The sequence below is a fragment of the Oncorhynchus mykiss genome, chromosome 19, assembly GCF_057628025.1.
Source record: "Oncorhynchus mykiss isolate SJ-2025 chromosome 19, ASM5762802v1, whole genome shotgun sequence".
In the NCBI taxonomy this organism is placed as follows: Eukaryota; Metazoa; Chordata; class Actinopteri; order Salmoniformes; family Salmonidae; genus Oncorhynchus; species Oncorhynchus mykiss.
The window spans coordinates 56,696,515-56,717,305 of record NC_143040.1 but is presented as its reverse complement, the minus strand read 5'-3'; the positions used below and the strand labels follow the sequence as shown (position 1 = coordinate 56,717,305).

General features: G+C 41.0%; 1 protein-coding gene across 2 annotated transcripts; it reads left to right on the top strand.

Annotated features, from left to right (window-relative positions):
- Positions 1 to 39: 39 nt before the first annotated feature.
- LOC110498035 (hepatocyte nuclear factor 3-beta) lies at positions 40 to 19,366 on the top strand. Of its 2 annotated transcripts, none has more exons than XM_021574578.3 (2): positions 40 to 245; positions 17,785 to 19,366. In XM_021574578.3, exons 1-2 carry the CDS (start codon positions 204 to 206, stop codon positions 18,967 to 18,969), a joined length of 1,227 nt encoding a protein of 408 aa, XP_021430253.1. In that variant the 5' UTR covers positions 40 to 203; the 3' UTR covers positions 18,970 to 19,366. The 2 variants fall into 2 exon arrangements, with proteins under 2 accessions (XP_021430253.1, XP_021430252.1); XM_021574577.3 differs by lacking the exon at positions 40 to 245 and adding an exon at positions 16,593 to 17,024.
- Positions 19,367 to 20,791: the final 1,425 nt, after the last annotated feature.

The window sequence follows — 20,791 nt, the reverse complement described above, 5'->3', positions numbered from 1 at the left end:
AAAAATCGACAGAAATATGAATAGTAAAGTAAATTACTGATACCCAAAAAAAACGACTTAAGTACAGTAACGAAGTATTTCTACTTTGCACAACTGTAAAATACATATCCACGTGTTGTAAAATCTACCAGGCGTCAGCAACGCGACCAATATCTGTTTGGTTGAAACGCTATCAATCCTGGGACTATTTGGCGGGGAAGAAAATGGAATGTTCTCGATATCCCGCTGTACTACAGAGAAATAGTGTAAGTGATTTCTTACCAAAATGAAGTAGCCATGGCAGGAGTGTTCCATACAATGGCATTGTATTTATACCAGTTGGCCTTAGCCTCTGGTCTCCAGCCAAGGTTTACTACCATTCCATTACTTATGATGTAGGCCGAAGGCTTGACAGTGCATCAAAACGATTCAAAATATTTCAGAGAGCCCAGATCAAGCAGGTTGGTACGTATATATTATATAAATATAGGTAATCAACTCCAGATGTAGTCCCCAAGTGATCATTTCTACGGCTCTTTTATAAAGTGTAATGGCTCCCCCCTCGGGACACATGCAGAACAACATAATTGAACCCTCTCATTGCCTTGCCACCTGGTGTTGCTTTACATTAGAGGAAAGTCAGGTCAGGGACCTGTAGCTCCGGTGAAACTATCCTTAAAATGTATTTCTCTCGCAAAATGCTGCATGTAACATATATCAGTTCAACAATGATTGTGATGTCTCTCAAACGGAGGTGGTGGATCTCCCATATCATGTCTTTAACATGGTTCAATGGCGCCGTAACAGATGGCTGCAGTTTTTCATGTTCAAATAAAATCCCATTTTATTTGTCACATGCGCAGAATTTTTTAAATGTTGTATTTTTTTTATTTAACCTTTATTTAACCAGGCAAGTCAGTTAAGAACAAATTCTTATTTACAATGATGGCCTATCAGGGAACAGTGTGTTAACTGCCTTGTTCAGGGGCAGAACGACATATTTGTACCTTGTCAGCTCCGGGATTTAATCCAGCAACCTTTCGGTTATTGTCCAACACTCTAACAACTAGGGTACCTGCCAAATACAACAGGTATTACAGTGAAATGCTTACTTACAAGCCCTTAACCAACAATGCAGTTTTAAGAAAAAAACAAGTGTTAAGTAAAAAATAGATAAATAAAAAATAAAATCTTCGTACTGGACAAAGATTTTTTCTTTAACGAGTCGGACACAAAGTATTTCCTTCAGACACCGGATAAGGCCAAAATCTCATGTCCTTCACATGAAGAAGACACAGAGATATAGGGGACGTAGGTCTGGGTGCCTTATAAGAATCCGACGACAAGTGTGTAACCCGCCTCTATCATCCATCCTTTTAGCCAACGTGCAATCATTGGATAATAAACTGGATGAGCTTCGATCAACACTATTCTACCAGCGGGACATTAAAAACTGTGATATCTTATGTTTCACTGAGTTCTGGCTGAACAACGACATGGATAATATACAGTTGAAGTCGGAAGTTGACATACACTTAGGTTGGAGTCATTAAAACTTGTTTTTCAACCACTCCACAAATATCTTGTTAACAAACTATAGTTTTGGCAAGTCAGTTAGGACATCTACTTTGTGCATGACACAAGTCATTTTTCCAACAATTGTTTTCAGACAGATTATTTCACTTATAATTCACTCTCACAATTCCAGTGGGTCAGAAGTTTACATACACTAAGTTGACTGCCTTTAAACAGCTTGGAAAATTCCAGAAAATTATGTCATGGCTTTAGAATCTTCTGATAGGCTAATTTACATAATTTGAGTCAATTGGAGGTGTACCTGTGGATGTATTTCAAGGCCTACCTTCAAACTCAGTGCCTCTTGCTTGACATCATGGGAAAATCAAAAGAAATCAGCCAAGACCTCAGAAAGAAAATTGTAGACCTCCACAAGTCTGGTTCATCCTTGGGAGCAATTTCCAAATGCCAGAATGTACCACGTTCATCTATACAAACAATAGTACGCAAGTATAAACACCATGGGACCACTTAGCCATCATACCGCTCAGGAAGGAGACGTGTTCTGTTGGCAAAATGGCTTAAGGACAACAAAGTCAAGGTATTGGCCATCACAAAGCCCTGACCTCAATCCTATAGAACATTTTTGGGCAGAACTGAAAAAGTGTGTGCGAGCAAGGAGGGCTACAAACCTGACTGAGTTACACCAGCTCTGTCAGGAGGAATGGGCCAAAATTCAGGGAAGCTTGTGGAAGGCTACCCAAAATGTTTGACAATTTAAACAATTAAACAATTTAAAGGCAATGCTACAAAATACTAATTGAATGTATGTTAACTTCTGACCCACTGGGAATGTGATGAAAGAAATAAAAGCTGAAAGAAATCATTCTCTCTACTATTATTCTGACATTTCTCATTCTTAAAATAAAGTGGTGATCCTAACTGACCTAAGACATGGACTTTTTACTAGGATTAAATGTCAGGAATTGTGAAACTGAGTTTAAATGTATTTGGCTAAGGTGTATGTAAACTTCTGACTTTAACTGTATCTGTCTATTTACCACCACAAACTGATGCTGGCACTAAGACCGCACTCAACGAGCTGTATAAGGCCATAAGCAAACAAGAAAATTCTCATCCAAAGGTAGTGCTCCGAGTGGCAGGGGACTTTAATGCAGGGAAACCTAAATGCTTTTTAACTAATTTCTACCAGCATGTCACTTGTGCAAAATAACTTGAGACCACCTTTACTCCACACACAGAGACGCGAACAAAGCTCTCCCTTGCCCTCCATTTGATAAATATGACCATAACTCTATCCTCCTGATTCCTGCTTACAAGCAAAAACTAAAGCAGCAAGTACCAGTGACTCGCTCAATACGGAAGTGGTCAGATGACGCAGATGCTAAGCTACAGGACTGTTTTGCTAGCACAGACTGGAATATGTTCCGGGATTTTTCAGATGGCATTGAGGAGTACACCACATCAGTCACTGGCTTCATCAATCACTGCATCAATGATGTCATCCCCACAGTGACCGTACGCACATACCCCAACCAGAAGCCATGGATTACAAGCAACATGCGCACTGAGCTAAAGTGTAGAGCTGCCGCTTTCAAGGAGCAGGACTCTAACCCAGACGCTTATAAGTAATCCTGCTATGCCCTCCATAAAACAGGCAAGCGTCAATACAGGACTAAGATTGAATCCTACTACACCGGCTCTGACGCTCGTCTGATGTGGCAGGGCTTGCAAACTATTACGCACTAAAAAGGGAAGCACAGCCGCGAGCTGCCCAGTGACACGAGCCTACCAGACGAGCTAAAAGACTTCCATGAGTGCTTCGAGGCAAGCAACACTGAAGCATCCATGAAAGCACCAGCTGTTCCGAACGACTGTGTGACCACACGCTCCGTATCTGAGTGAGTAAGACCTTTAAACAGGTCAACATTCACAAGGCCGCAGGGCCAGACAGATTACAAGGACATGTACTCCAAGCATGCGCTGACCAACTGGCAAGTGTCTTCACTGACATTTTCAACCTGTCCCTGACCTGTCCCTGACCAAACCTGTGCCCAAGAACACCAAGGTAACCTGCTTAAATGACTACCGACCCGTAGCACTCACATCTGTAGCCATGAAGTGCTTTGAAAGGCTGGCCAAGGCTCACATCAACACCATCATCCCAGAAACCCCAGACCCATCCCAATTTGCATACTGCCCCAACAGATCCACAGATGACACAATCTCTATTGCACTCCACACTGCCCTTTCCCACCTGGACAAAAGGAACACCTTCATGAGAATGCTATTCATTGACTACAGCTCAGCGTTCAACACCATACTGCCCCCAAAGCTCGTCACTAATCTAAGGACCCTGGGACTAAACACCTCGCTTTTCAAATGGATCCCGGACTTCCTGATGGGTCACCCCAGGTGGTAAGGGTAGGTAACAACACATCTGTCACACTGATCCTCAACACTGGGGCCCCTCAGGGTTGCGTGCTCAGTCCCCTCCTGTATTTCCTGTTCACCCATGACTGCATGGCCAAGCACGACTCCAACACCATCATTAAGTTTGCCAACGACACAACAGTGGTGGTAGGCCTGATCACCTACAACAGCCTATAGGGAGGAGGTCAGAGACCTGGCAGTTACAAACTCTCCCTCAAAGTGTTCAAGACAAACGAGATGATCGTGGACTACAGGAAAAGGAGAGCCGAGCACGCCCCCATTCTCATCGACAGGGCTATGGTGGAATAGGTTGAGAGCTTCAAGATCATTGGTATCCACATCACCAACAAACTATCATGGTCCAAACACACCAAGACAGTCATGAAGAGGGCACAACACGCCTATTTCCCCTCAGGAGACTGAAAAGATTTGTCATTAGTCCTCAGCTCCTCAAAAAGTTAAGCAGCTGCTACTTTGTAGCGCCACCTTTTGCTGCGATTACAGCTGTAAGTCGCTTGGGGTATGTCTCTATCAGTTTTGCACATCGAGAGACTGAAATGTTTTCCCATTCCTCCTTGCAAAACAGCTCGAGCTCAGTGAGGTTGGATGGAGAGCATTTGTGAACAGCAGTTTTCAGTTCTTTCCACAGATTCTCGATTGGATTCAGGTCTGGACTTTGACTTGGCCATTCTAACACCTGGATATGTTTATTTTTGAACCATTCCATTGTAGATTTTGCTTTATGTTTTGTATCATTGTCTTGTTGGAAGACAAATCTCCGTCCCAGTCTCAGGTCTTTTGCAGACTCCATCAGGTTTTCTTCCAGAATGGTCCTGTATTTGGCTCCATCCATCTTCCCATCAATTTTAACCATCTTCCCTGTTCCTGCTGAAGAAAAGCAGGCCCAAACCATGATGCTGCCACCACCATGTTTGACAGTGTGGATGGTGTGTTCAGGGTGATGAGCTGTGTTGCTTTTACGCCAAACATAACGTTTTGCATTGTTGCCAAAAAGTTCAATTTTGGTTTCATCTGACCAGAGCACCTTCTTCCACATGTTTGGTGTGTCTCCCAGGTGGCTTGTGGCAAACTTTAAACAACACTTTTTATGGATATCTTTAAGAAATGGCTTTCTTCTTGCCACTCTTCCATAAAGGCCAGATTTGTGCAATATACGACGATATACGATTGTTGTCCTATGGACAGAGTCTCCCACCTCAGCTGTAGATCTCTGCAGTTCATCCAAAGTGATCATGGGCCTCTTGGCTGCATCTCTGATCAGTCTTCTCCTTGTATGAGCTGAAAGTTTAGAGGGGCGGCCAGGTCTTGGTAGATTTGCAGTGGTCTGATACTCCTTCCATTTCAATATTATCGCTTGCACAGTGCTCCTTGGGATGTTTAAAGCTTGGGAAATCTTTTTGTATCCAAATCCGGCATAAAACTTCTTCACAACAGTATCTCGGACCTGCCTGGTGTGTTCCTTGTTCTTCATGATGCTCTCTGCGCTTTTAACGGACCTCTGAGACTATCACAGTGCAGGTGCATTTATACGGAGACTTGATTACACACAGGTGGATTGTATTTATCATCATTAGTCATTTAGGTCAACATTGGATCATTCAGAGATCCTCACTGAACTTGTGGAGAGAGTTTGCTGCACTGAAAGTAAAGGGGCTGAATAATTTAGCACGCCCAATTTTTCAGTTTTTGATTTGTTAAAAAAGTTTGAAATATCCAATAAATGTCGTTCCACTTCATGATTGTGTCCCACTTGTTGTTGATTCTTCACAAAAAAATACAGTTTTATATCTTTATGTTTGAAGCCTGAAATGTGGCAAAAGGTCGCAAAGTTCAAGGGGGCCGAATACTTTCGCAAGGCACTGTACATGTACGTATTACTTCAATTACCTCGACTAACCTGTGCCCCTGCACATTGACTCTGTACTGGTACCCCCTGTATGTAGCCTTGTTCCTTTTATTTGATTGTTGCTATTTAATAATTTCCACTTTTTCTATTTTCTTTTTTTTTACTCCAGTTTATTTTAGTAAATACTTTCTTAACACTTGTTTTTCTTAACTGCATTGTTGGTTAAGGGCTTGTAAGTAAGCATTTCACTGTAAGATCCTGCAAGTTCAGGGAGTGAGTGTTTTAATAAAATTAATGGAACATAATACAAAACAAGAAAAACTAACAGCACACAGACATGAAACAGAAACAATAACGCCTGGGGAAGGAACCAAAGGGAGTGACATATATAGGGAAGGTAATCAAGGAGATGATGGAGTCTAGGTGAGTCTGATGACGCGCAGGCGCGCGTAACGATTGTGACAGGGGTGCGCCATAACGAGCAGCCTGGTGACCTAGAGGCTGGAGAGGGAGCACACATGACAATACCTTGTATTCGGCACATGTGACAAATAACATTTGATTTGATTTTGAACATACCAAATATTTTGTCTTTAGCGAAAGGAAAATACATAATCCTCTGTGAGACAGCTTACATTGCACACAATGTGATGAATGATGTCCTTATGTTTCATGATACTTTAGATGAGAAATGCATATTTTTCCCACACAGCAGATAACACAATTCACCCTCTTTCTGTGTCTACACATTTACACACAAGTATAGTATGTGGAGGGAAAAACCATTCATTTTTTCATGTAACAAAGGCTCATAGAGACGGGAGTCTGTCTTGGTGGGGTACTCATGTCTGCTTGGATTTGAGAGCAGCTTTGCTCAATACAATCACTGTACTTCTCGTCACCTCCTGTGGAGGTCTAGTGATGGCTCGTGCCCCTTCTTTCTCCATTCAGGGTGTCCATGGGTATAGACCAAATAAGCAAACAAACAACACAAGAGCAAACCCTTTCACAGACAAGATTCGTCTGGGATTGGGGAGAAATCTTGTTTGCACTGTGGTGGGCTGGTTCCATTTCAGTGTGATGGCATAGGATCCCTCTCAGGTCAGGCCTGGCCAGGCCTGTTTTTTTTTGTTGTTATGTCTGGGTGATACAGCCTCCCTCTATATTATAGCGCACCAGCAGACCCAATACACGTAGTTATAGACCTAGTCTTTATGTAAGCTAATCATAAATGTCTTTAAGATTATACAGCATTCCGCTCGTATTAAGAAATCTTCATCTCAAGATAGATTGTGCTGTAGCACTCACTCATCATCCTTCCATCCTGCCACACATCATTTGATTAGCCAGTCCAAGAATGACATAGTGTGAAGAATTTTTTTTTAGCATATAGAGTCTATTATAAACCATCCACAATATACCAAAGCACTCTTACCAGGTAGCCTGGGAAACCAAAATGATGTGACACACTGAATCAAACCGACAAATAAACCGACTTCGCTACAATGTTTACTCCAAAGGTTTAATTCTGTATTCTTTTAACATTCCCTATGTCTTTGTTTCTGCTGTCCTTCCTGGAGGACAAACAGGAGCAGGTAATGTCCATGTCTCAAATCTCTAATGCAATCTCACAGCCGACATTATTTATTTTCCCTATCTTTTTATTCACATTAAGGCCCAGGTGAGAATTGAAAGCAACGACTGGGGGCATTTACACCTTTGTGTATGTGTATTAGGGACAAAGGTGTTTTAAAAATGGCGAGTGGCTGACAAGATCAACTTTAAATTCCCCTGCCTGTTTACCTATCCGCAACACAGCCTAATGACGAGAGTCATGGGAGTAGCATATGTGCCCATTTTCAATAAAGGCAAATAAAGTAGCATGTATGTTAGAGAATAAATAATGAATTAGGATAATAACAAGGGTTTTGTCACTAAAGTCAGGTTTTTGCTATGCGATGCCAGAAGCAATCTCTGACCACTGGAGTCAGAAGAATGCAAAATGTCCAGGTTTACTTCTTGATATACTACAGTGACTGTGGAGGGTGACAGAAGTTTATTGTCCATTATATTTTTGCGATGACTTTTGAAACTGCATTGTTGGTTGTGGGCTCGTAAGTAAGCATTTCACCTGTTTTATTTGGCGCATGTGACTAATACAATTTGATTTGATTTGATAATGAATGATTTCCTCAATGCTGGTGAATGCAGATTTGTTGAGCCCAGCTGTGGCTGAAGGTTTCACATAACTTGACACTGGCAGGGCTGCTGCGTGGGGCCATATGTACACTCCTGCAAGCAGGCACAATACGCACCCCAGAATGGGATGGCCATTGAACTCTTAGGCAAGTGGCAATATTTGCTCACCTGAAATACCCACATCTTGCCGGTTGGGGTGGGGAAGGGCCCCTGGTGCAGCTGTAGCCTGGAGAAAAGGCAGAGCAGGAAGTTTTGTTGGGGGCTCCCCTGCTGAGCGGCTGTTTAGCGGTGGCTGCTCCATTGTGTTTTATGTGAGGCAGGGCCATATTTGTCCGAAGCTGCAGGAGGCTGATGAGGTGCAAATCTGTTGAGTGACTGTGTCATTGGACCTCCTTTGCCAATGGCCTGTTAGCTGTCAGGGACGGTAAAATGCCAAATTTACAGTCTCACTAAGACTCTGCCAAGAATGTTCACGGGTAAACTAACACAGATTGGGGACTTATGTTGTTGGGCAGGCAGGGAAGCTTTACCGCCAAGATCCTGGAGTGACACGTAGGCAGATCTGTTTGAGCCTTCTTCATTACCCAAACTGCCCCCGCTATGTTCCTCAGTTAACACTACAAATGACACATCTACATATGGATGGCTACCGGAAGATAAGGGTGCTGGACGACTGAACAGAGATCAGCTCTCCACGGACACACCAGCTTTTAATTTCACTCTATTGTGTTTAATCACAGATGTTACTTATAAACCGAGGTAGTCCGGTGTGATGGTAGAAATGCATTTCTGCCTCTGAGCCAGTGTGATCTAGTGGAGAGCTTCATAGTAAGTTGAATGAAAGGCTCGGCTTTGCGTCTGTGGCGGCAGGCTCAGGTCATCCGTGGCTGTGTCAGAGGTAATACCAAACTTGAAATTCCCCATCAGCCTAGAATACAGATAAGACAGCTGCAGATATGGGACTGATGGAAAAGGAAATGGCCAAATGCCCCCGACAGGCAGATGAATAACTGATACGTGAATGTTTTCTAAACAAGTCCCTTTTGTTTCTCAGATTCAGCTCAATGGATTTCGAGATCTGAAGTCGTGGGGATGATTGGAATAAGCTGTTATGTTTCAGACTATCACAATGTCTGTACTTGTATGTGCTCAATAATATAACACACAGAATGTGTTAAAAAAAAACACAACATGAAGCTATGAAATTTGCATTTGACGATAACAAGGAATAGCTGGTCAATTATTCCATATACAGTGCCTTGCGAAAGTATTCGGCCCCCTTGAACTTTGCGACCTTTTGCCACATTTCAGGCTTCAAAAATAAATATATAAAACTGTATTTTTTTGTGAAGAATCAACAACAAGTGGGACACAATCATGAAGTGGAACGACATTTATTGGATATTTCAAACTTTTTTAACAAATCAAAAACTGAAAAATTGGGCGTGCAAAATTATTCAGCCCCTTTACTTTTAGTGCAGCAAACTCTCTCCACAAGTTCAGTGAGGATCTCTGAATGATCCAATGTTGACCTAAATGACTAATGATGATAAATACAATCCACCTGTGTGTAATCAAGTCTCCGTATAAATGCACCTGCACTGTGATAGTCTCAGAGGTCCGTTAAAAGCGCAGAGAGCATCATGAAGAACAAGGAACACACCAGGCAGGTCCGAGATACTGTTGTGAAGAAGTTTAAAGCCGGATTTGGATACAAAAAGATTTCCCAAGCTTTAAACATCCCAAGGAGCACTGTGCAAGCGATAATATTGAAATGGAAGGAGTATCAGACCACTGCAAATCTACCAAGACCTGGCCGTCCCTCTAAACTTTCAGCTCATACAAGGAGAAGACTGATCAGAGATGCAGCCAAGAGGCCCATGATCACTCTGGATGAACTGCAGAGATCTACAGCTGAGGTGGGAGACTGTCCATAGGACAACAATCAGTCGTATATTGCACAAATCTGGCCTTTATGGAAGAGTGGCAAGAAGAAAGCCATTTCTTAAAGATATCCATAAAAAGTGTCGTTTAAAGTTTGCCACAAGCCACCTGGGAGACACACCAAACATGTGGAAGAAGGTGCTCTGGTCAGATGAAACCAAAATTGAACTTTTTGGCAACAATGCAAAACGTTATGTTTGGCGTAAAAGCAACACAGCTCATCACCCTGAACACACCATCCACACTGTCAAACATGGTGGTGGCAGCATCATGGTTTGGGCCTGCTTTTCTTCAGCAGGGACAGGGAAGATGGTTAAAATTGATGGGAAGATAGATGGAGCCAAATACAGGACCATTCTGGAAGAAAACCTGATGGAGTCTGCAAAAGACCTGAGACTGGGACGGAGATTTGTCTTCCAACAAGACAATGATACAAAACATAAAGCAAAATCTAAAATGGAATGGTTCAAAAATAAACATATCCAGGTGTTAGAATGGCCAAGTCAAAGTCCAGACCTGAATCCAATCGAGAATCTGTGGAAAGAACTGAAAACTGCTGTTCACAAATGCTCTCCATCCAACCTCACTGAGCTCGAGCTGTTTTGCAAGGAGGAATGGGAAAACATTTCAGTCTCTCGATGTGCAAAACTGATAGAGACATACCCCAAGCGACTTACAGCTGTAATCGCAGCAAAAGGTGGCGCTACAAAGTAGCAGCTGCTTAACTTTTTGAGGAGCTGAGGACTAATGACAAATCTTTTCAGTCTCCTGAGGGGAAATAGGCGTGTTGTGCCCTCTTCATGACTGTCTTGGTGTGTTTGGACCATGATAGTTTGTTGGTGATGTGGATACCAATGATCTTGAAGCTCTCAACCTATTCCACCATAGCCCTGTCGATGAGAATGGGGGCGTGCTCGGCTCTCCTTTTCCTGTAGTCCACGATCATCTCGTTTGTCTTGAACACGTTGAGGGAGAGTTTGTTGAGGGAATGTCAGTCTCTCGATGTGCAAAACTGATAGAGACATACCCCAAGCGACTTACAGCTGTAATCGCAGCAAAAGGTGGCGTTACAAAGTATTAACTTAAGGGGGCTGAATAATTTTGCACGCCCAATTTTTCAGTTTTTGATTTGTTAAAAAAGTTTGAAATATCCAATAAATGTCGTACCACTTCATGATTGTGTCCCACTTGTTGTTGATTCTTCACAAAAAAATACAGTTTTATATCTTTATGTTTGAAGCCTGAAATGTGGCAAAAGGTCGCAAAGTTCAAGGGGGCCGAATACTTTCGCAAGGCACTGTATATGCATCAAAACAAGTGCAAAGGTAGCTTTTTGAGAAATTCCTTGATAATGTTTACCATTAGATGGACTAGTAACTGATTGATTCATTTCCAATCAGCCCTGATTGCAGCCTGTGATTTTAGAGCATAGCAGGTGAATGTGAATGACAGTACCTGACAGTTTATCAGGGCTGGTTGAAGTGATATTAGACACAGTTCTTCCCATGGTATCACACCAGGTTAATTAGCATAGCACTACTTGGCCTCACGTTTAATTGCCTTCTGTCTGTGATTAAATGTGTATTGACTCTGCTAATGAATAAATCAAATCAAATTGTACTGGTTGCATACACATGTTTAGCAGAGCATATGTAGGCAATATTACATATTTTGCCCTAATACACATCAGTTCAAATGGTTTAACATAACATGCTGGAGCAATATGCAAGTTTGTTGTGTCAAAGCAATTGTACATACAATATTTCACCAAAAAATGGAGGCTCATGGACAAAGATAAGAATGGTTCAGTAGCTAACATCACAAAGCACGCTCCACACATGACCCTGTACCTCTTGTTGTATTATGTCTTTCAAAGTCCTTTGCTCTTAACAATTTGAGCATCTGACTGTTGCATCTCAAGATGTTGGGTCCCATGATATCTCCTCCTGTGGTCCACTGAGTAGACACTAGACAGTCACCTTGTTTGATCGATGCAGAGCATCACTCAGCTTAGGCCTCCTTTTTACATGACAAGAGAAAAGTATCACAAATGAAATAACCAGGCCCTAGATACAGCAAACATAAAACATAGGCTATTGCGTGGCATTCCTCAGTGCATTCCTCTCAATATCAAAAGGTACGTATTTGAGGAAATCCTTAGTCCATTTACGCCCGTGTTTGCCCCAGGACCCAGTGGGATGAGTCCGTGTAATAACTGCTGCCCCCTCCCTCTGAATCACATCACTATGGCTGTCCTGTCTTCATTTAGCCGGGTTGTATGCCTTCCCCGTCTAGTCGCTTTTCAGATTCATTTCCAGGTAAACACACTGCGGCAAGCCGCAAACCTGCAGCCAACAGGCGTTGTCGCAGCTGTGGCAGATAATGGTAAGTCCAAACCCAGGGCCTGCTCTGGTATGTTTACTGTCACCATGGGCACTTGCTAGCAAATATTTTTCCATCACTTTCTGAAGAAAGAGGATCTTTATTCATTTTATTTTGATGATTCGCAAGCTTAACCTATTGGCCCCAGTGTTTTGTATGAGGAGGTGCCTCAGAGGAAAGTAATGCAATAAAAACTCAAAAGGTGGAAACTAAAGTGAAAACTGATGCAGCACAGTGGAAAGAAATCCTACTTTGAATGTGAAACTTAAAGTAACACATTCCAGCCAACAACTCCTAGGTGTTTGAAAGAATGTTAGATGGTCCCGCCTTTCTCACGGAGCAGAAAGTGCTAAGTTTTCATCCCCCAGCCCAGCTCTGTTTCCATACCTCTCTCAGGCACTTATAGATGACCCTGAGGTGAAGGGGATCCAGCAAACTAAGCTTTGTGATATGGCATAATAGGACAGCATAATAGGATGATGTAATAGGATGGCATAATAAGACGGCGTAATAGGATGATGTTATAGGATGATGTAATAGGATGATGTTATAGGGTGAAATAATAGGATGATGTAATAGGATGGCGTAATAGGATGATGTTATAGGGTGAGATAATAGGATGATGTAATAGGATGATGTTATAGGGTGAAATAATAGGATGATGTAATAGGATGATGTAACAGGATGATGTTATAGGGTGATGTAATAGGATAATGTTATAGGGTGAGATAATAGGATGATGTAATAGGATGGCATAATAGGATGACCGCAATAGGATGGTGTTATAGGATGATGTTATAGTGTGATGTAATAGGATGATGTTATAGGGTGAGATAATAGGATGATGTAATAGGATGGCATAATAGGATGACCGCAATAGGATGGTGTTATAGGGTGATGTAACAGGATGGCGTGACAAGATTATGTGATGGAAGGTGTGTTGTGATAGCACAGGTGTCAGACTGTCACTTTGTGTTTGTGACCGTTGAGATAAAATAACCCTGGGGAAACTAAGGTTTTCCCTTTATAGTTCCTCAAGGACATCTTTAGTTTGGAAATAACTAGAGGATTCAACTCAGGTTCTTTAGGGCCACAGTGTTTGGAAGTGGCCTTTGAAGCCTGGAGCTGTGCACCTGTGGGCTAGAGACATAAATTCAAGTGCTGTAGTATCATAATCATATTCAATGTTTCATTCATGGAGGCAGACAAGAAATAATTGTATCCCAAGAGCTGCCTTGTCCCCTTAGTTTCCAGTACCTGGTATGAATGACAAATTGTCCGAGAATAGAATTCAAGATCTCCATAAAATCAAAGCATAATGTGCCTTTATGTTAAGCTGACCATACCAACCAGTTTGTAAGGGGATATTGCACTGCGATGCCAGCGTTAAAGAACTATAGCACAACCCCTTCTGTGAACTGTGAAAAAAGTGTGGGATCCTTTTCTGTCACCTATTGGACAAGTTATTATTGCACTCATCGCCATACAAGCAAACATGACAAAGGACTGATGGATGTGTAAGTCTCAGTTTGTTGAAATGGTCTAAATCCATTGTTATATGGCAATTATAATGTTATGTTGTAGTTTTGTTTTTATAAAACAAACCAATTTGTGACCTTTACATGAGAGTACATGCTTCGGGGATATGCTTTTTAACAATTAATTACAGAATTAATACTTTTTAATGTCCAAACCATGCAGATTGAGGCTTATGTTATGCTTCTCAATAAATTAAAGTAAATGTTTCCTTAAACATAGCAAGAGGTGCACGATCTAATTACCAAGTTAAGAAGACTGTCTGTTGGCCCCTCGTCAACATGGCACGGTTTACTCTCCTTTAATAATGGGTTTTACCGATAGTTATGTTCTTAGTCTATGTACAGTCAAATAGACGTTCAACCAACCAACGGCACGTGGCTGGCACCACTCTGTCCTCGCCTTGATACAGTAAATATTTTATTAATGTCCCAAATGCTTGGGCCAATGACTCGCTGCATGACAGGGAGTTAGTAAAAAAATCAAATGAAATTGTATTTGTCACATCAACTGGTGTATACTTTACCATGAAATGCTTACTTACGAGCCCTTCTCAACGATGGAGAGTTTAAAAAATAATAATATAAATAATAATAGTAACACGAGGAATAAAATGAAATAGAGGTATGAGGTATTTGAAGTAGATATGTACATGAAGTCAGGGTAAAGTGACTAGGCATCAGGATAGCTAATAGGTCCGGTGTGGCTCAGTTGGTAGAGTATGGCACTTGCAACGCCAACGTCATTGACCTGTTTCCAAACTTCTCAGGTCTGTACATAAATAGGGTCAAATGTGACTGGCCAGACTGTCACAAAGGAATGTTGAAGGAAAGTCATTATGAAACACATTTTATGGATGACAATTTGCTTTATACATGACCAACTGGACAACATAATGTAAGATATTTAGCTAATTCTGTAATTAATTGTAAACCAGCATATCCCCTCCACACATTCGCTCATGTAAATGTCCCAAATTGGTTTGATTCCCGCCAGGGACAAGTACGAAAAAAAAGTAGGTAAAACGTATGCAGCCACTACTGCAAGTCGCTCTGGATACGAACGTTTGATAAATGACTAAAATGTAAAATAATAATACGCGTAAAATAAAGAACAGATTAGCAGTAGCAAAGGAGTGTGAATGTGTTTGTGTTGTGTCTGTTTGCATATATATATATGTGTATGTATGTATGTATGTATATGTATGTATGTGTAGTGTCTGAGAATGTGTGTGTGGGTTTTGTGTTGGAGTGTCTATGTAGTGTGTGTGAGTGTGTGTGTATATAGTCTAGTGAGTGTATAGATAGATGTTAAAGGGTGTTGTTTTATGACCAAATGCGCCGAACTATTATTGTTGGACAAATATAACCAAGAGAGGGCGCTATGAAACTTCAATCTTCTTAAACAAACCCATAGAAATAGCCTAATTAAAAAACTATTAATTTTCGTTTGATTTGATAATAGAGAAACCTTAAAACATTGTCGTTATTATGTTTTATGAAATATGTAGGGGGGAAATGTGGACAGGGAGAAAATATGGACAATTATAATATTGATTATTATAATTGGCTGGATGATTTTATTCTAGCCTAAATCATTCTCCCTGAGCCTTCCTACCTTAATTTTTTAAAATGTTGTTTTATTTAAAATGTATTTAACTAGGCAAACCAGTTAAGAACACGTTCTTATTTTACAATGACGGCCTACGTTGAGGTGATCCGTTAAATCGTCAGTGCTCAAACACATTGAATAAACTTTACTTTGTTTAAATGTATCTAGCTAACAGCAGCGCGTGTGTCCTCAGCAATCAATAGTCCACACCTTGACCCTCACGCGCGTACACGGACTATACTTCATCTGGCCTATTTTAGTCCACACATTTAATAGCAATAGAAGCAGCCAAGTGAATAATACCTTATTAAATTAAAATAAATATAAACTGGCAATATGGAGGTTCCCGAGTGGCGCAGTGGTTTAAGGCACTGGTTGCGAATCCAGGCTGTATCACAACCGGCGGTGATTGGGGGTCCCATAGGTCAGCGCACAATTGGCCCAGCGTCGTCCGGGTTTGGCCTAGTTAAATAATAATATAATATATATATATATATATATATATATATATATTAATATATTATTATTTACTTATTACTATTTAACTATATATATATATATTAATATATTATTATTATATATATATATATATATATATATATATATATATATATATATTTGCTATACATATTAGGCCCATGTGGGATTATTGCTTGCGCAATAGGGGTTTAAAATATCAATATTATTCTTCAGGGGCCAATAATGAGTTCTTACTGTAAAACTGGTTGAATACCCTGAATGTTTAGTTTAGGCTACAAATGATATCGACTAAGTGATACATTTAAACTACATAATTGCTCTATCGCCTCACCAAAGCTATTTTTAATTCGGTTAATTTGTTATAACACTTCAATAAGAAGGAGTAGACTAGTGAACAAGTACATTTCCTCGTCAAATACTGATAAAGACCTCAGGCCTTGATGGGAAAAACAATTACGATGCTTTTAAATTACTTTTTCAAGCAACGTCTGAAAAATAACATCACAGGATAAATAACGAGCACGATGAAAAAGCAGCGTTAAAGCAGCACTTAACCCCCCCCCCCCCCCCCCCCCCCTAAATAAGATTAGTTTATAGTGAATCTTTTCATGAGGCTGTTCTTTTTAGTTCGCACAGGTGTACAATAGGGGGCAAGTCGATGAGTCTCACGCCTAGGTGTGAGGAGATTATTCAAATAGGGCAAGCGAAGAAGTAGGCTAGGGATTGGAGGCTCGACTGGCGCACAGACCTATATCATAGCGTTTACAACCAGCTTTGAACGTCATTTCAACTCCAGTCATCACCAGACGCTTTTCAGCGCCCCTGGGCACGGCTGGCTGAAAGACAGACCACACATGCGCCAGTCCTTGACAGAGCATAGGCTACCATCGACCCGAATACCCCGTGGTCCCAAATCACCGTCTGTTAGAGCGCGTTTTGCCATTTCTTCTGCGGAGAAACGGTTTGAAAACTATTCGGAACTTCCATGATGCTTGGAGCAGTTAAAATGGAAGGACACGAACACACAGACTGGAGCACCTACTACGGAGAGCCCGAGGTGGGTACCTGAAATATATGTTTTCGTCTAAAGCCGATCCCATTTTATACAATTCAATATTAGCCCAGAGATAATATTAACTTTGTGATCAAATATTGACTTGAGGCGCCTCCAAATCCTGCTCCATCTCAACTCACGGCACTATCCTAACAAAGATGTTCTTGACATGTTGGGGAAACGTTTTACTCAGATTGTAATTGCATATGTCTACATTTATCTTTACAAAATCATACACAGTTGAATTATTATTATTTTTACCCATGGAGCAAATATTTGTGTTGCAGGTTCTTTAGCCTAATATCGTCCACATATAGCTATGCTTATTACACACTAGAATTTACACACAAGTTGATCGAGTTTCTATTTTTAAGATGTTTAGCTGAGGTAAGACATGGTGACAACTCTTCGTTTTTACTTGCTTGATGTTGGCTAGACATTACAATTGGTCACATCATTGAGTGAAATTATATTACTGTCAAGAAATGTTCTTTACCAAATGTAGACTTTCAACAGAGCACGAAACTGCAGCGGGATTGCTTGCTTTCACACCAATTTATTATCACACCGTTTAAATAATAGGCCTAATGATGATCGTATTGTTGTTGATTGTTATTATTATTGCTGATAGTAGGCTACTGTTATTATTTTAGTAGCATAGCTATATTAAGTATACTACACATCTATAGGCTGTAGTGCCAAACTTCCTAAAATCTCAATACATAACAGGCTAACAATCTTTGTTTTCCGTCTTGCTTTCTAGTGTTACTCCTCGGTTGGCAACATGAACACAGGCCTGGGCATGAACTCAATGAACACCTACATGAGCATGTCGGGCATGAGCACCACGGCCAACATGGCAGCCAACTCCATGAACATGTCATACGTGAACACAGCCATGAGCCCCTCCATGGCCGGCATGTCACCAGGCTCTGGAGCCATGAACAGCATGGGCGCGGGCATGACAGCCATGAGCGCTGCGCTCAGCCCCAACATGAGCCCCATGACCGCGCAGCCTCAGTCCATGAACTCCCTAACCTCCTCCTACGCCAACATGAACGCCATGAGCCCCATGTATGGACAGTCCAGCATCAACAGATCTAGGGATCCCAAGACATACCGGAGGAGCTACACTCACGCCAAGCCCCCATACTCTTACATTTCCCTCATCACTATGGCTATACAACAGTCCCCCAGCAAGATGCTAACGCTGGCTGAGATCTATCAGTGGATCATGGACCTTTTCCCGTTCTACCGACAGAACCAGCAACGCTGGCAGAACTCAATTCGCCACTCTCTATCCTTCAATGATTGTTTCCTCAAAGTGCCTCGATCCCCAGATAAGCCTGGAAAGGGCTCGTTTTGGACCCTCCACCCGGATTCGGGGAACATGTTCGAGAACGGCTGCTATCTGAGGAGGCAGAAACGGTTTAAGTGTGCCGGCCAAAAGAAGATGTGCAAGGAGTCGGGTCGGAAGACATCAGAAGGCGGCTCCAACAGCAGCTCGGAGAGTTGCAATGGCAACGAGTCCCCCCATTCCAACCTGTCCCCCAACGACCACAAAAGGTCTCTGTCAGACATGAAGTCGACCCAGGCTCTGAGTCCAGAGCACGCTACCTCACCGGTGTCCCATTCCCAGGCACATGGACACCTCATGTCCCAGCATCACTCGGTCCTCGCACACGAAGCACACCTGAAACCCGAGCATCACTACTCGTTCAACCACCCCTTTTCCATCAACAACCTTATGTCCTCTGAGCAACAGCATCACAAAATGGATCTAAAGACTTACGAGCAGGTGATGCACTATTCCGGCTACGGTTCCCCCATGGCCGGGGCGCTATCCATGGGTTCAATGGGCAAAACGGGCTTAGATTCCTCGTCAATACCCGCTGATGCATCTTACTATCATGGCGTCTACTCCAGGCCTATTATGAACTCCTCATAAACGTTGACCCCAAACCTCAAACAGACCTTTTTCAGCAATTTGTACATTTGTAAAATTATAGTTTGTGCATATTATGTAGGCCTATTCCATATATTTTTGACGTTTCCCACTGATTTAGTTGTCAAGTTGGTTTAGTAATTATTTTGTAAAGGAATGTTAATAATAATGTGTCAAACATCTGTTTAAAAGTCTGCTTTGAGAATGGACCAAAAGATGATTAGCCTACTGTAAAATGCATCTGAATAGCGGGAATTTTAAATGATTTTAATGCATTGTGGGAGACTGAAGTTCTTCAATCAATTGTGTAATTCTTATTTATGGCTTGTAAATGTGTATTGTTGTAGTTGACAACAAGAACAGAATCTATATTAAAGTGTTATTTGGATTTTCTTCTGAACACAATGGTGGATTTTTAAAAAAATGTATAGCCTACGCAGCAATACAATTATGATAATAATAAAATATTAAATATTATTATTAGTAGTGGTTGTAGTAGTTGTATGCATAGGCCTATACCAGTAGCAGCATCAACAGTGGCAGCACCAGATAAACCCATGGATATGTCTTATATATTTGACTTAGAATGACAATATTCGTTTTTATTGAAAATATCAACATCAGCATCTCTTAACTATTAAAAAAGGGGTCTATTATGTCGAAGAAAAACACTTGTAGGATGAATTACTTCAAACATTACACCACGAAAAAAGCTGTTTTTTTTTTATCTTGTCACCCGTGTTCATAACGTATCGAGATGTCTATATCCAGTTGTGTATTGACGATGGAGGAAAAAAAGGTTTTGATCCTCCCAATGACTACAGTAAGTGGCAACATATTTTGACAAAAAAGAAAAGGCCTATAATAGTTTTTTTTTTAACGATGCAAGAAATAGACTAGATTTATATGCAGAATATATAGCATTTCAAATGTCTTGGTTTTCTTTGACTGCAGTGATTAGTCTATATCGAGATCTGCACCTTCATGTCCCCTGAACAAAAATGTCTAAAAAGGGCCTTAGGTCACACAACTCTTTTTTTGTGCCTGCCATGGGTAACAAGTAGACTATTCTCACCTTGGCCAAATATGTTTGATTGAATTCCATCTACCATTTTATATTGAAAATGTTAATGATATTAATATAATTAATACATGTATTAATATCATTAATAAATTAATAAATGCTATAATATAATTAATATTTACACAATTCCTATGCGAAAGAAACCAGCAATATTGACCTATTTATCCACATGGCTCCTAGATATTTAGCAAACAAGAACAGGAAAAACATAGGCTAAAGTATAGCTTAATGATTTGTCACAAACTTTAGATTCCAAATGACAGTTGTGAAATAGGGGTGGAGGGTGGAGCTGCTGGCGATATGGCCACAAGCAGTCAAGCTATGATATACAGGTGAGGACATGCACCAAACAATATTCTCCAGCTCAGCTCAACACAGTCATGTGTTTTCTGTCATCATTATGGTGTCGATCTTTTTCAAACGTACAGTCGTGTATGATACCATATAGTCAAGGGCAGCTCAATGTCAAAAAGCAGAAACAACAACGACAGATCTACATCTTAGTACAGAATGAAAACAAATGTTAAAATGTACTTAATATCCTAAGGGCTCAATACATTTATTAGGCCTATATTAATCATTACTATTCACGATTACTAGTAAATACATTGGCACAAGGCTTTCGCTAGTCGTGTCTATAGACGATCTTACAACATAATGCATTATCACATTTATTAAATACAGTATCTCTCTCCCTCTTTAACACACACACACACACACACACACACACACACACACACA